Raw genomic sequence first — 14,467 nt, forward strand, 5'->3', positions numbered from 1 at the left:
GTGGTGGAGCAGGAAGTGCCCGAGATGAGGCGGTGAGTCCCCTCCCTGAACTGCCGTTCCTGGCTTGGGCCGGTCTGGCTCCCCCGGTGTTGCTTCCTGGGGCCCGGCTGCTTCAGGGAAGTCCCTTTGGCACAGGGATTGTGTTGCACACTGAGGGGCGTGGGCCTCAGCAGCTGCTGCCGGGAAGCCGGGGCATCCTTATTTTACCCCCCAAATGCACAGGTCTTCACCTTGTGATTTGGAAACATTCCTGAACTGTGCTAGTTAGGAAGCTTGGTTTATTTTTTATTTTTATTTTTATTTTTGTAGAGATGGGGTCTTGTGATCTTGGCCAGGCTGGTCTCCAACTCTTGGCCTCAAGAGATCCATCCACCTGCCTCGGCCTCCCAAAGTGCTGAGATTCCCGGTGTGAGCTGCCGCGCCCAGCCTGGCTGTGAGGTTTGGGAAGGCGCCGAGCCGCTGGTGTGAGTGCCTGCTTCCCAGGCGCTGCTTTAAGTCAGCTGCAGAGCGCACTCCTAGACAGACAGCCCTACACATGTGCACGCAGCCCGCCACGCTGAGCACAGCCCAACAGGAAGAGGTCGTGAGCTCCGACCACAGCCCGGGGTCAGACCCACTCTGCCACTTCCTGGCGGTGCTGGGGCCGAGGGTGAGTCGGTTGGTGGCCTGGGCCTCGATTTCCTCACCTGTGCAGTGACAGTGAGGACACCCGCGGTGCTGTGTGTGGGGCAGGTGCACAGTCTCATTCATGGCCTTGAAGGCAGGTGCCCAAGGGGGTGGCAGCACTGCTCACTCCCCACCGTCCCTGGCTGGTCTGGTTCTAGAACAACAGCTCCGAGAGGAGAGCGGCCACACTGCGTCCTTTCCCCAGGGTCGTGCTCTCTCGTTGACCGAGTGACGAGAGTGGCCACACCGCGTCCTCTCCCCAGGATCATGCTCTCTCGTTGACCGAGCGACTGTGTGGGATGTGGTATGGTGGATTTTGTCTGGGGGGAGGTCGGAGGGGAAGTCTCTGCATAGCCGTGCCCTGTGAGGGACCCAAGTGTATGCCATGGGTGGGCACCTTGTCACACAAGTAACCCTGGTCCTTCCCCTGGTGAGGAGGCTCTTGGCTGCCCCCGCCGCTGGGCAGAGACGAGTCCAGGCATCTGCTCACGTGGTCACTGCGCAGAGGCCAGAGGGTGTCACCACTGTCTGCCACCTGCAGAGCTCACAGCAGGGCACTGTGGGGCGGCTCCTGCGCATCTCTTTCCCCCCGACCTGCAGGCACTGGGGCCCTGAGAACCAAGGGCAGATCTGGCTGTGCTCTGTGCTCCCACACGCCCGCTCTCCATGGGAGGAAAGAGCCAGCCTGCCCAGAGGGCAGCATCCTCGCTGACCCCGGCCGCCTGTGGCCCGGGAGACCGATGTCTGTCTTTTCCGCCCTAGGCTTCTTCCCCGGGAGCTCTCAGGGCTGCGACGCCTTCCTGCGGCATAAGATGACCCTCATCTCGCCCATCATCCTGAAGAAATACGGGATCCCCTTCAGCCGGGTGCGTACGGGGCGGGGCCTGCATGCCTATGGGTGGAGTGGGTACTGGGACCAAGCCCAGGTGGCCACAGATACCCCAGGAGATAAGCTGTTTAACCCTGGAGAAGTTTCTAGAGCAGTGATTAGCAAGCCAGAGGAGGGCCGTGTGGCTCAGCAGTTAGCCTCCAGCGCTTCCACGGGGGAGAGAAGATGGCAGAGCTTGAATCTGGTGGGGTGTTAACCTCCCCTCCCAAACCAAACCAAACTTCCTCCTGGCTGTGGCCATCAGAGGCCCCTCTGCAGGGGCTGCAGGGGTGGAAGGGCAGGGGCAGCCTCTGCTGACCTGGCAGGAAGCCGCCAAAGAAACAGAGGGCAGGGCCCCTCGCCCCGTGCAAGGTGGGAACCTGGTTCCTACCGCCCCAGGCCACACCCTAAGTCTCAGGCACCTCCACGGCCCATGTCACCCGGCCGTGGAGAGAACTGCCTGTTTAGAAATGACATTTCGGGCTCTCCTGTACCGTGAAGACTGTGAACTCATTCAGTTCACTGCTTCAGGGGCTGCTGGTGGAGGCTGTGATGGAGGAGACCTGAGGCCGGGGGGTGGGGCCTCCCTACACCTGGTTTGATGGACAGCTGGGGTTTGGTGTCCCAGGAGCAGAGCAGGCTGTGCTCAGGGTCCAGCTCAGCAACTGCACCCACTCGAGGCAGTTCCTTCCCCATGGAGAAGCCTTTGTCCACGGGAGAGTCTAGGCCTGTGTCCCCAGCTGTGTCCAGGTGAGAGGCACGTGCCAAGAACCTGCAAGGCAGGTCTGGGCCACAGCCCCGAGTGCTGGGTAGGAGTGGGGAGCAGCTGGGCAGCCCAGCTCATGAGGTTCCACGGGAAGAGTGATGTGCAGGCTCGGGAGCGTGCTCTGTGGTGAGGCCCTGAGTGTCAGCCACCCGGAAATTGCTTGTGACATTTCAATCAAACCGCCAAAGCATCAGCTCACACATCAGGGATCCGCTCTTCCTGGTGGGGCTGCAACCGAAAGGCCGCCTCCCAGCCGCCGCGGGCATTCATCAGACAGTGCAGATCTCGCTCGGAGAAGTGCGGGTTTCCGGCCTTTCCTCTTCTCCCCTGTCTTCTGGTTGGAACATCATTCATTACCAACAAAACCAGACAGATCACGGCATTGCTCAGGGAAGTGAGAAGTACTGATTTTCTGGCTGGTTTGTCTAAAACCTTCTCCAAAGTGGTGCTTCCTGGAGGGGGGTGCCCATCGAAGGGGTGGGCAGGCGGTGAGTGGCCTGGACTCCTGGGTCAGCGTCTGTATCGCACTGCAGTTTGTTTGTAAAGTTCCTGAACCTGAGCCAAAGGTGGCTCACCACCAGCCCCAGAGTGGCTGCTGGCACCGTGCATGGTAGCAGGCGGTCTCCAGGCAGGACGGCTGCGCTCCCCCACACCCCCAGCTGGTTGCCGGAGCCGGGCGCCGGTTTCTCCAAAGGCTGCCACAGTGAAGGCCCCTGTCCCACTGCAGCAAGCAGCACCCTGTGCCGCCCAGCCTGGGGACCGTCCCTCAGCCCCTCAGACGCCGCGGGCTCGAGATGAACGTCCCTTCCAGAGAGCGGCGTGGGTCCCCTCATCTGAATTCCTGGCAGCCTTCAAACGAGTGACTCCCCACACTCCCCTTATAAATCTTTGTAATGGTATTTACTTCTAGGTGAAAAAGCCGATCAATAGCAGAGCTTTTTAATAATTAAAAGTGTGTATTTCTGTAATCTGCCATTGACTCCCTCATTTATTCTGCAAGAGCTCGCAGAGGAAACCGAGTTCCGGGCTTTCTCCGTGCCTGGTGTCTGGGGCTGCGTCCTGTCACCACTGATGACTTTGCCGCAAAGCCTATTCATCATCCCAACGCCTTCTAATTGATTGTTGGATAATGTTGACAGCAGTGACACAGGGGACAGACACCATGAGCGTGGAATGAAGCCGCCAGGATGCAGGTTTCCTCGCAGGAACATAATCTTCTTGTCCTAACCGAGTGCATTTTCTGTTCTAGGCCTTGGTTCACAGGAGGGCTGGGGGAGTGAGGTCCTTACACCGTGAGAGCTTGGCTCTCTGCTGCCATCACCCCCATTCGATCTTGGCATTCTGGGGGCCCAGCTGGATCCCCGAGGGCTCTGAGTCTGGCGTCTGCCTGGCGCGTGCCTGCAGGCCTGGTTCTCCAGGGGAGAGACGGCGCCGCCACTTGGCCTTGGAGCAGGTGGCAGGGAGAAGGCTTTCTGAAGCCGGCTCAAATAGGATAAAGGAATCAGTAGTAATGGCATTTACTTTACTTTCTGAACTTTTTTTTTTTTTTTTTTTCCTAGAGATGGGGTCTCACTCTGTTGTCCAGGCTGGTCTCAAGCTCCTGGGCATAAGCGGTTCTCTTGTCTTGGCCTCCCAAAATGCTGGGATTACAGGTGTGAGCAACCATGCCCGGCCCAGTAATTATGTTTTTTTTTAAAAAGCCCCAAACCTTAATTTTATTTGCCTCTCATTTAACGGAGCTCCCAGCGTAGTGGGGAGAAGCTGGCCCAGAGAACCCCACGTCCTGCACAGTGAGGGCCAGGTCCTGGGGACCCCACGTCCTGCACGGCGGGGGCCAGGCCCTGGGGCCACGTGTGCTCCCCCCACTCCTATTTTCTGCCGCGTGCTCGTTCTGCTGCACATGGCTGTCACTTGAATGGGAATTTAAAAATATAACTTAATGCACACTGACTTCCCTTGATTGGTGCAATTAATTATTTGAAGAGAAAAATATCATAGTGTTCTTAAGGACTGGTGTTTTTCCAAGCTGTGTCAGTTTTGATTGATGTCTGACACCGTGGCTGGCTTCTGAAAGCCTCATCAGTTCTGATGGCTTGTTGGTGACTTCAGTGTATCCAGCGATCTCTGCTCATCTTTCTGGGGGAATATGTAATGATCAGCAGGCCTGAGAACTCCTACAAATCAAAGATAAGAAAACAAATGCCCCGATGAATTCGGGGTGAGAGGCTTGAGCAGACGCATTACGAAGGAGCTGCAGGAACGAAAGCCATGGTTCGGTGCCTAGCGTCGGTAGAAGTCAGAGAGAGGCAGCCAGCTGGGAGACACCGCCAGCCCCAGGATGGCCATATCAGAACACCATCACCAGATGCCAGTGAGGAGGGCGCAGCCGCACGCTGCTCCCAGCCGGGATGGATGCAGGGCAGTGCCATGGCTGTGGAAAACCGTTCAGCAGTTTCTTGGAAACGGAAGCATGTACCCTGTACCCCAGCGATGCCACTCTGTGCATATTTACTCAGGAGAAATGAAAACATATGTCTCCAGAAAGATTGGTACATAAGTGTTCTTAGCAGTTTTCTTCACGAGAGCCCCAAACTGGAAACAGCCCGCACGTCCATCAACAGGAGGATAGATAGATAAATAACCATAGATCCACGCACGACCGAGTACTGTTTAGGAATGAAAAGGAGCGGTCTCCTGGTGCACATGACAGTGGGAACAAATCTCAGAAATGCGCGCCAGGCGGAAGACAACAGGCATGTGTCCCTGCCGTACAACGCCGTTCTTGTGAACCGCTAGGAGGGAACGAGGTCTGTGGTGACTGAGAGCGCATGCCTGGTTGGGTGGGGATGGCCTGGTAGAGGGCTGGTGGGAGGGGTGCCCGGGGGCCCGGCACGTTTTGTTCCTGTCTGGATCAGTGGTTACGCCCAGAACTCCGAGCAGCCTGCGATCCCTGCCTTTTACTGGATGTTAAATAAAGACGAGGAGCCCACTTGACTTCAAGGATTGTAGTCCATGAGCCTCAGTTTCCACATCTGTGGATCAGGCCCACAGCCCCACCTCCCAGAAGCCCTCGGCTGGAGCCCCGGGGTGCAGCAGGTGGGAGCCATAACTCCAGATTTGTTGTTGATCTTTCTGGATGGTTGTCTTTCAAAGGCTTTATCAACAGGCTTAGCAGTGAGCAGAGAGTGGGGGTTCAGTGTGGCCATCTCGAGTGTCCCCAGAGTGGGGAGGGTTCCTAGGGCACGAGGCTGTAGCCCCCCATCCCTGGTAGGCAGCCCTGCCTTTTCTTCCAGGCCTTGGGGTGGCTGTTGGGAAACTTTGGGTCTGGGGTCATTATGGGCCTCATCCCAGCCACGCACGCCTCGGCTCCTCAGTTTAGGGGGTCCTGCTTCAGAGACCTGCAAAGTCGAATGGGCCGACCATCCGAATTGGACCTGGGTCTGGAAGCATCGGCCCGCTCTCCAGGGTGCTGATCTGTGGTGTCAGGTCCTGCCCCCAGTGTGCAGGTGTTTCTGGATCTCCATGACCTCGTGGAGACCCCCTTGTTGGGATACGATGGAAAGACGGCTTGGGATGGCGGCGTGTCGCAGGCCCCCTTATTGGCGTGTTTTGCGCGTGCAGTGGTGGTTCCTTTCTCATGCGAGGGCAGAAAGTGTCCTGAGCGCATGCAGTGTCTTGTCTTCAGAGCACTCTAAAGCTGCTGTCAGCACCACCCGCCCCGAAACCAGCCCCAGCTGCTTCAGGACGTGTCACGGTGACTGTGAGTGTGACTCAGCCACCTCCAAAGCAGGAGGCCCCCATCGCTCCCCGTGAAGGTCCGGCTGGAGACACCCCCACGGGCATTGGGTCCAGCCACGGCTCCATCTGCGGTTCTCCCACTGGGGTGATGCTGACGGCCGCCTTGGGGCAGGGCAGGGGCTGCTGGGGCTGGAGGGGCCCGGCTGAGCTGAGTGGAGGTTGCAGAGCTGTGGCTGCGGCTGCTCACCATGTCCTTCATGAGCCGCGTGGGAAATGGGCTGGAGCCCTGGAGCCCCTGGATCACCTTTGACTTCGTGAAACCCCCGTGGTTCATAAGCCAGGCTCCCTGGCACTTGCTGGGAAGTGCCTGCGCCCCGTGCCCTGGTGCGCCTCCGGCGGCCCCGCCCTCACCTGTCCGCGCTCCCTCTGCAGATCACGCAGCAGGCCGGGGAGTTCATGATCACCTTTCCCTATGGCTACCATGCTGGCTTCAATCACGGGTTCAACTGTGCAGAATCTACCAACTTCGCCACCCTGCGGTGGATTGACTACGGCAAAGTGGCCACTCAGGTAAGAGCTTGCCCGCTGGGAACGGGTCCCAGCAGGGCGGGAGGAGGCTCTTTTTTGCCTCTGCAGCCACACGCCCATAGCTGGTCCAGCAGCCGTTTCGCTCAGCCCAGGGCCTGGGCTCTCAACCAGGGTCTGATTCCGGGCTCCTCAGAGAGCTTTTGCCCAGAACGCGCCTTACCTCGAAGACTGGAGAGGAGGTGGGCAGGTCGGGTGAACAATGGTGGCCCAGGGCCCATCTCCGGCGAGTTCCATACACCAGCAACCCCGCGGCCTGCGTGGGCCTCCTGGGCATGGCCGGCTGCTCGGGTCTAGGGGTTGGGGTGTTTGCTCCACCGGCACCATTGTCCCCCCTGCTGGCTGGCTCCTGGGCATCTCCTGGCCATCATGGTCCCAGGGATGGGTTGTTTGCTGACATCTCTCTCCTGGGGGCCGCTTGGCCGGGCAGGAGCCCACTCAGGCATCTGCCCTCATCCCTCCCTGCTCCCCTGTCGGTAGCAGTCCCCCAGCTCCCAGTGCCTGGGCGCTTCCTGCTGGCGGGGTCCCTGGAGGTCACGGTGAGTTTAGCGTGCCCGTGGGAAAACTCACAGCGAGTGGCCCTTGCTTGATTCTTTTCTGGTGATTCTCGTTCCTGGTCTCAGAAGGCCGATTATTGGCCAGCAATTGGCGTCTGAACTGAGCGCTTGTTCCCCACTCTCCTAGCGCCACGTACAGCCATCTGTGTGGCTGTTCTTGACCACTTGGAGGGTGTGGGAGGCTACTGGATGGATGGGAAGCCCACAAGAGCTGCTGCTGGGCACGGGTGGGACGGGGTCGCCTTGGCTGGCCTTCCCCTCCCCCATGGTCTCTGCCTTGGGGTCCCAGTGACGGGGACGTGGACGGGGCTTATGAACCCTAAGCCTCAGAAAGGGGAGTGTGGGACCCAGGAAGGGAAGCAGCTAGGAGGCCGTCTGGGCACCACAGGTCTAGCCCTTTCCTGGCTGCCTGTCTGGGGCTGGGGGCCGGGGAGCGTCCTCCCAGGACTGTCCCTGAAGTTCCCTGCGTGCTTTTCCCGGCTGCCCCCAAGTAGGACTGAGCTGTCCCAGCAGGCCAGTTTTGGCTGCGTGGCCCTGGCTCAGGGCTGCTGTTTCTGGGCAGCAATGAACAGCCCAGCTCCTCCCAGCCCCTCTGTCTTCCCCACGGAGACAGCCTCAGCCTCGGCCCCTCCCGGCATCTCCCTCTGGTTCGGGGTCACGTGGCTGCTCGTGATGCAGCAGGACAGGGGCAGCAGGCTGGCCAGAGTGAGAGCAGATACATCCTCCCAGCGTCCCTCCCAATGCGGAGCCTTCCAGTTCCTCCAGGGCCGGGGTCAGCACAAACGGCAGATTCTTCTCAGATCCAGACGTGGGGGAGGTGTGATAGGAGAGACCACAGGGCCAGATCCGGATTCTTTGACTCTCGCAGCATTTTCTAGGTGTCAGGCCTTGGCCTGATGCGGTGGTTTATGCCTGTAATCCTAGCACTTTGGAAGGCAGAGGCGGGCAGATCATTTGAGGTCAGGGGTTTGAGACCAGCCTGGACAACATGGTGAAACCCTGTCTCTACTAAAAACACAAAAATTATCCAGGCATGGTGGCAGGCACCTGTAATCCCAGCTACTTGGGAGACTGAGGCAGGAGAATCACTTGAACCCGGGAGGTGGAGGTTGCAGTGAGCTGAGATTGTGCCCTGGTACTCCAGCCTGGGCAACAAGAGCGAAACTGTCTCAAAAAAAAAAAATATGTATTTATGGCTGGGCATGGTGGCTCACGCCTGTAATCCCAGCACTTTGGGAGGCCGAGGCAGGCGGATCACGAGGTCAGGAGATCGAGACCATCCTGGCTAACACGGTGAAACCCCATCTCTACTAAAAATACAAAAAATTAGCCAGGCGTGGTGCCAGGCACCTGTAGTCCCAGCTACTCCGGAGGCTGAGACGGGAGAATGGTGTGAACCTGGGAGGCGGGGCTTGCAGTGAGCAGAGATTGAGCCACTGCACTCCAGCCTGGGTGACAGAGCGAGACTCCAACTCAAAAAAAAAAAAAAAAAAAGTATTTATATATTATATATATAATTTATATATTATATGTAACATATATTATATGTAATTTATATATTATGTAATTCATATATGTAATTTATATATTATATGTATTATATATTGTATATTATATAAAATATAAATTATATAAATTACATAATTTACATATTATATATAAATATAAATTATATAAATTATATATAAAATGTAATTTGTATATATAAATTATATATGTATGTATAATTAAGATGGATTTTGGCCGGACATGGTGGCTTCACGCCTATAATCTCAGCACTTTGGGAGGCTGAGGCAGGAGGATCTCTTGAGCCCAGGAGGTCAAGGCATCCCTGAGCTATGATTGCACCACTGCACTCGAGCCTGGGCAACAGAGTGAGGCCCTGTCTCAAAGAAAAAAATGAATTTCACCTGTTTCATTTTACTTCCCCCCCTTCCCCCTGCCCTTTTTACAGAGACAGGGTCTTAATATTTTGGCCAGGCTGGTCTGGAACTCCTGGGCTCAAGTGATCCACCCACCTTGGCCTCCCAAAGTGCTGGGATTACAGGCATGAGCCAGCACAGCACACCACCTCTTTTTGCTTTTTTCGCCTGGCTACTGGGAAAATGGAGACAGCATAGGTGGCCTGTGTGACATCTCTCCTGGCCGCGCCGGTCTGGACGAATGAGCTAACCTTTATTTTTCTGGCTGTTTCTCTGCCTTCAATACAGTTTAGAAAAAGAACAGGGGTCTACAGCAGGGAAGGCTTGAGAGATGCCCTCGGGACTCAGTTCAGGAAATCTCACGTCTCTAGTGAAGACTCTGGGCTTAGCTAAAGGAAGAGAGATCCAGAAGTTGGGATTTTGGCTTTTTGATCTAAAGGAGTAGTTAAGTATCTCAGGGCTGTTGCTGTGTTGAAAGGGCATGTGTGTGTTTGTACTGCTGTGGGGACACCGCGGGTGTTGTGACCAGCCCAGCAGCAGATTGAGCTGTAAGCCCCAGGCCTCGGGCCTGTCCTGGAGGTGCTGTCGGAGCTGAAACTGCAGTGGGGCGGTGGGGACTGCCCAGATATTAAAAGCAATTTGGGGTTCAGCCATGTGTTCACAAACAAGTGGCATTTGGGAAGTGCAGACTTAGATTGGGCTCCACGCTTCTATTGTCAGGCGGTGTAGCATGAAATTGCTGAACAAGCGGCGCGCAGCGCGCAAAACACACTGGGGTTCCAGGCAGGCGCCCAGGGCCTGGGCTTCTTCCTGGACCCCCAAGCCCTGCTGTCCCAGCCCCTGCTCAGGCACCCCCTGGTGTAGTCAGGCCTGGCCTGGGCGGCGAGGGCCTTACTCAGGAGTGTCATTAGCCACAAAACCTCTGTGGCCGTCCGCGGGGGTCGGTGGCTCTCAGGCTTCTTAGCAGGGCAGCCGGCCCCTGACTCTGGCAGGGTTTTCTCTCCCATAAGCAGCCCAGGCTGGAGAGGCTGTTAGAGCATCTCGCCGCACAGATGACAGAGGAGCGTTAAAAGGCAGGGAAACAGTCCAGGTCAGGTAGGGCTCGGGCCTTGTCCAGATCTTGTGTGCAGCCAGATTGGAGGGAAGGGGCAGCCCAGAACGCCCCTTTTCTGGTGTCCCTCTGGCCGGCCCAGCTCCCCCATCCCATTTGCGTTTCGGGCCACTTTGTTTTGAGCACATTCTTCAGAAGAGAGCCAAAGAGGAGGCTTTCCACCCCCTCGATTTGCTTAGAGACATTTTTGCTTGTTGACTGTTCACCTTCCTTGACCCCTAGGGACCCCTGCCCCCCAACCCCGTTGTCCCCTTTCTGTCATTTTTGTGCTCAGGAGCTGACAGGTGAAAAGCCACCCTCCTGCCCTGGCTGGGCCCTGTGAATTTTGGGTGTCTGTGTTCATGGGTTGGCAAGCTAGGGCTCGGATCTGGCAGGCCGATGCTATGCCGTCTACAAACTGAGCAGGAGGTTTACGTCTTCAAAGAGTTGTGGTAGGAGGGCAATTAAAAGGATGTGTGACCTGTGACAGCCAGATGAAACTGAAATCTCACTCCATAAATGAGCATCCTGTGCACAAAGCCACACCCTGGCATGGAGGTGGCGTCTGTGTCCGCTTCGCCCTGTGGAGTTGAGTAGTTCCAAAAAGCCAAGAGGCGTGTGCTGCCTGGCCCTTGCAGGGGAAGCCTGCCCCCCGTCTGCAGAAGCCAGCGGGGGTGCACGGCTCGCAGGACAGCCACCTCCTCCCAGGCCCAGCCCCCAGGGCCTCTGTGGGCAGAAGGGCTGCTCCAAAAGCAGGTTGGCCCCCACCGCCTCACCACACCCTGAGCCAGTGCAGCTGCCTCTGGAGTTCCGGATGGGCCTGCCAGCAGCTATAGCCACGAGCAGGCCAGATCAGTGCCATGGATGTGCTGCCACCTGCCTGCGGAGCATCCCTGGCTGCCCCATGGCAGGCAGGAGGCCCAGCTCTTGGCCCAGGTCTGCCCCCACAGGGCAGAGGCTCTCCAAGGTTCCCCCGGCTGTAAAATCCCAGAGAAATACGATCTCCCTGCAGCAGGTGGCTTACCTAGATACACAGCCTTGGACCAGAGCTTCCGGGTGGAGCTTCCAGGGCCCTGTGCATATACACACAGGAGGCGGCCTGGGGCTCTCCCCTCCCATCTTCTGCAGCAGGGCTGGCGCCCGCCTGAGCTCACAGGTGGGATGGAGCCGCCCAGGCTGCACTTGTGGCCTAAACACAGCCTCATTCACTCCCCATCAGCAGAATGCTGTGGAGGCCACTGTCAAGGAGGGGTGGGATTTGTTCCCGTGGGTGTCTTTCCTTTCTGGCTGGTCTGCGGGCACTCACCCTTGCCACCCGTCTGTTTAGCCAGTGACACAGTCAGTGCCCCTCGGGGCAGGAGGAGGCCTGGTGGCCCTGTGTGTCTGTGTGGGGGAGGTACGGCTGTGTCCCCACCTGCGGCTCTCCACTCCCACTCATCCCCTATGACACCTGGTGTCATGGACCTGCTCCCCTCGGGGCTGGTGACCTTTGGACCCCAGTGGTGACAACCGCAGAGGTCCCCAGACATCACCTTCAGCATCCCTTGAAGGCAGGATTGGCCCCAGTGAGAGCTGCTGCCCAGGGCCACTTTCGAGGTCAGTCGTCTCTTTCTGGGGGGTGGGGTAGGTAGTGCCACTGTCACTTTTGACTCTCCTGCTGGTGTGGCCTCCTAGGCCCAGGTTTCCTGGCATCTCCCCTCTCCTGCCAAGGGCCCCCATCTCTGAGTATCCCATTTGAGCTGCTCATTTCTGTGCCACTTTTTCCCAACTTAAGGCGGCTGAGCTCTGCAGCGGTCTGCAGCCTTGGTGTGTGACGTCCCTTAAGCACACAGGTGTTAAGTATCTCAGAGCCGTGAAACTTCGGCCAGCTGCCTTGCCTGCCAGACTCCCACCTTGAGGACGGACCCCGGCTTTGGGGCTGGGATTTCATTCGCTTCACTCGAGTCTCCGGAGGGGGGCCGGGCTGTTTGGAGGGTTTGGGGAGTGAGGGCACCGGGCAGCACAGGCTTAAGTCTCCTTGGTAGGAATCTCATGTCTTTCAGGAGCTAAATGCCAGGCAGGAGGTTGCTTTCCCCTAAGGAACTAGAAGTTCTTTACCAACCTGCTCTTCACGCCCACCTGTGGGGAGAGAAGCCCATTCCTTGTGTTCACTGCCTGCTGGAGAGCAGGAGGGAGCCTGTTTCCTCGTGGGTGGGATGTGCCCCCCAACTCGGGTAGGCCCTGGGCATCTGAGGGCCCCCAAGGGCCCATCGTTGTCAGGGTGACCGTCCACACCTGCAGGGGCAGGGAGCCGGCGGCTTAGCTTCCTCTGGAGCATGGTTCCATCAGCCAGATGCGCTCACATCCAGCTCTTAGCGGCTCCTGCAAAAATCCGCTCTGATCAAAGGGAGGTGAGTGTAAAAATGCGGCCCGGGCTTTGTCTCCAACTCCCCCCATGATTCCTGGACCACGCAGGCCGTATCACTTGGACACCGCAGATACAAACCCTCACTCCCCTGGCCCCTAGAACTGAGCAGAGCGCTGGGCTCGACTTCCATCTAGAGCAGAGGTGGATGAGGGGAGGTTGCGCCTGCCCACAGCTCCACCCGTGATAAGTAGGCAGGGTTTTCCATAATTAATCAAAACCTGGGCTGTTCATCTGTGGGCCAGGGCTGAGCAGAGACCACCGGAGTCCCTGAGGGGGGCCCTGGGGCTGCAGGGGACAGGTCAGGACCCCCCCCCCCCCACAAAAGAGCGGGTTGTGGTTACAGGGGCAGGATGACAGTGGGAGATTTTGACATCCTCAAGAGGCAGAGGAGCAGGACGCCCCTGCCAGCTTCATCCGCACATCCCTTGGGGCAGATACAGAAAGAAGAATGTGCATTGTTGGAAACTGGGGAATATGGTAAACAAAGAGAAGTGGGAGCTGACCTTACCATCTCTGCCATCCGCTCAGCCATGAGAAGGATCAAGGCCCAGCGTGGGTGAACCCTGAGGACACCCCGCTCAGTGAGAGAAGCCAGACCCAGAGGCCACACCGTGCAAGACCCCATTTCTATGAAATGTCCAGGACAGGCCAGTGCTCAGAGGCAGGAAGGAGTGCATGGGTGTGGGGGCTGGAGGGTGACAGCGGATGGGGACGGGTTTTCTTTGGAGAATGAAAATGCTCTACCTTTGATGGCGAGGATGGTCTCCCCACTCTGTGAATACACAAGCTCCTGCGTCGCACACCTAGTGAATTGTAGGGCACACGAATCTCACTGAAACCGTCCAGAAACATCCTTCCCCCAGATCAGCTCTCAGCAAATCAGGAACAGTAATCCAGAATAAAAACTGGGCAGCCTTTCTGGAAGGCCGTCTGCCATGGGTTACACGTGTGTCTCCTGTGGCCTAGCGGCTCTGTCTCTGGAACACGTGCATACTGGTTCCATGTCTAGGGATATCTGTAGCCCCATTTGTTGTAGTGGAAAGTTCTATGACCAGGGGATGGGTTGAACCAGTGGAAAGTTACACAGCCGTGAAAATGGGTTTGCTCCATATCTTTGGGCATGGAGAGATGAGCGCGACAACTTTAAGGGAAAAAATAGGCTGTGGACTGTGACTATTGTGATTCCCGTTTTCTGTGGGGTTGTGGTTCTCAAACTGGGAAAGGGAGCTTTGCCCAAGTATTGGTTGATATTAGTTTGATGTCATGGAATTTGGGATACCTTAAAAATATGCACTAACTTCTCAATATGGTTCTTTTTTTGTATTAAAAAAAAAAACCCCACATACTCCTCTTTTCATAGTCAGAGGAGTGTAGCTCTGGGGAGGGAAGGTGGGGGGTCGGCCATTCCTAGGTGCTTCTTGAGCAAGCACCCCACAGTTCCCAAGTGGAAAAGGTTCTTCTTGTTGTTGCTTCGTTGGTTTGTTTTCAGAATGGGAGTTAAAAACCAAACAAAAGCCCAAGCGCAGTGACTCATGCCTCTAATCCCAGCGTTTAGGGAAGCCGAGGTAGGATTGCATGACTCCAGAGGTTCAAGACTGGCCTGGGCAACATAGTGAGACCCCGTTCTCCACAAAAAGGGGGAAACAAGACAAAAACACAAAAACTGTGAAGACCCCCAAAGCCTGGCCCCCTTCCTCCCTGCTGAGCGGGTGAGGCAGTGCTGGAGAGAGGACAGAGTGGAAGGTCCTGGAAGCCCAGCCCAGCATTGCTGAGCGCTTGCCGTGTGCTGGGGAGGGGTCCCAGCCCCTGGGTCTGCCAGGGAGAGGTGAGAGTGCAGAGGACAGCAGGCTTGCCTCCCTAGCCACACG

At 57.0% G+C, this 14,467-nt stretch overlaps 1 protein-coding gene across 11 annotated transcripts in view; it reads left to right on the forward strand.

The window, feature by feature from the left end:
- Positions 1 to 14,467, forward strand: part of KDM4B (lysine demethylase 4B) — a 183,955-nt gene that overhangs the window by 104,562 nt on the left and 64,926 nt on the right. For 6 of the 11 annotated variants that reach the window (XR_010138546.1, XM_024237090.3, XM_054539405.2 and 3 more), the window contains 2 exons: positions 1,429 to 1,532; positions 6,471 to 6,608. Coding sequence is in view for 8 of the 11 variants with exons in the window: in XM_024237090.3 (XP_024092858.3) it covers positions 1,429 to 1,532; positions 6,471 to 6,608 (242 nt within the window). In the remaining 3 variants the exon portion in view is untranslated. Of the gene's footprint in view, positions 1 to 1,428; positions 1,662 to 2,162; positions 2,285 to 3,027; positions 3,274 to 6,470; positions 6,609 to 14,467 lie in introns of those variants that run through there. The other 5 variants (XM_063719860.1, XR_010138548.1, XR_010138547.1 and 2 more) reach the window with 5 other exon arrangements.

Source organism: Pongo abelii, chromosome 20, assembly GCF_028885655.2.
Source record: "Pongo abelii isolate AG06213 chromosome 20, NHGRI_mPonAbe1-v2.0_pri, whole genome shotgun sequence".
NCBI lineage: Eukaryota > Metazoa > Chordata > Mammalia > Primates > Hominidae > Pongo > Pongo abelii.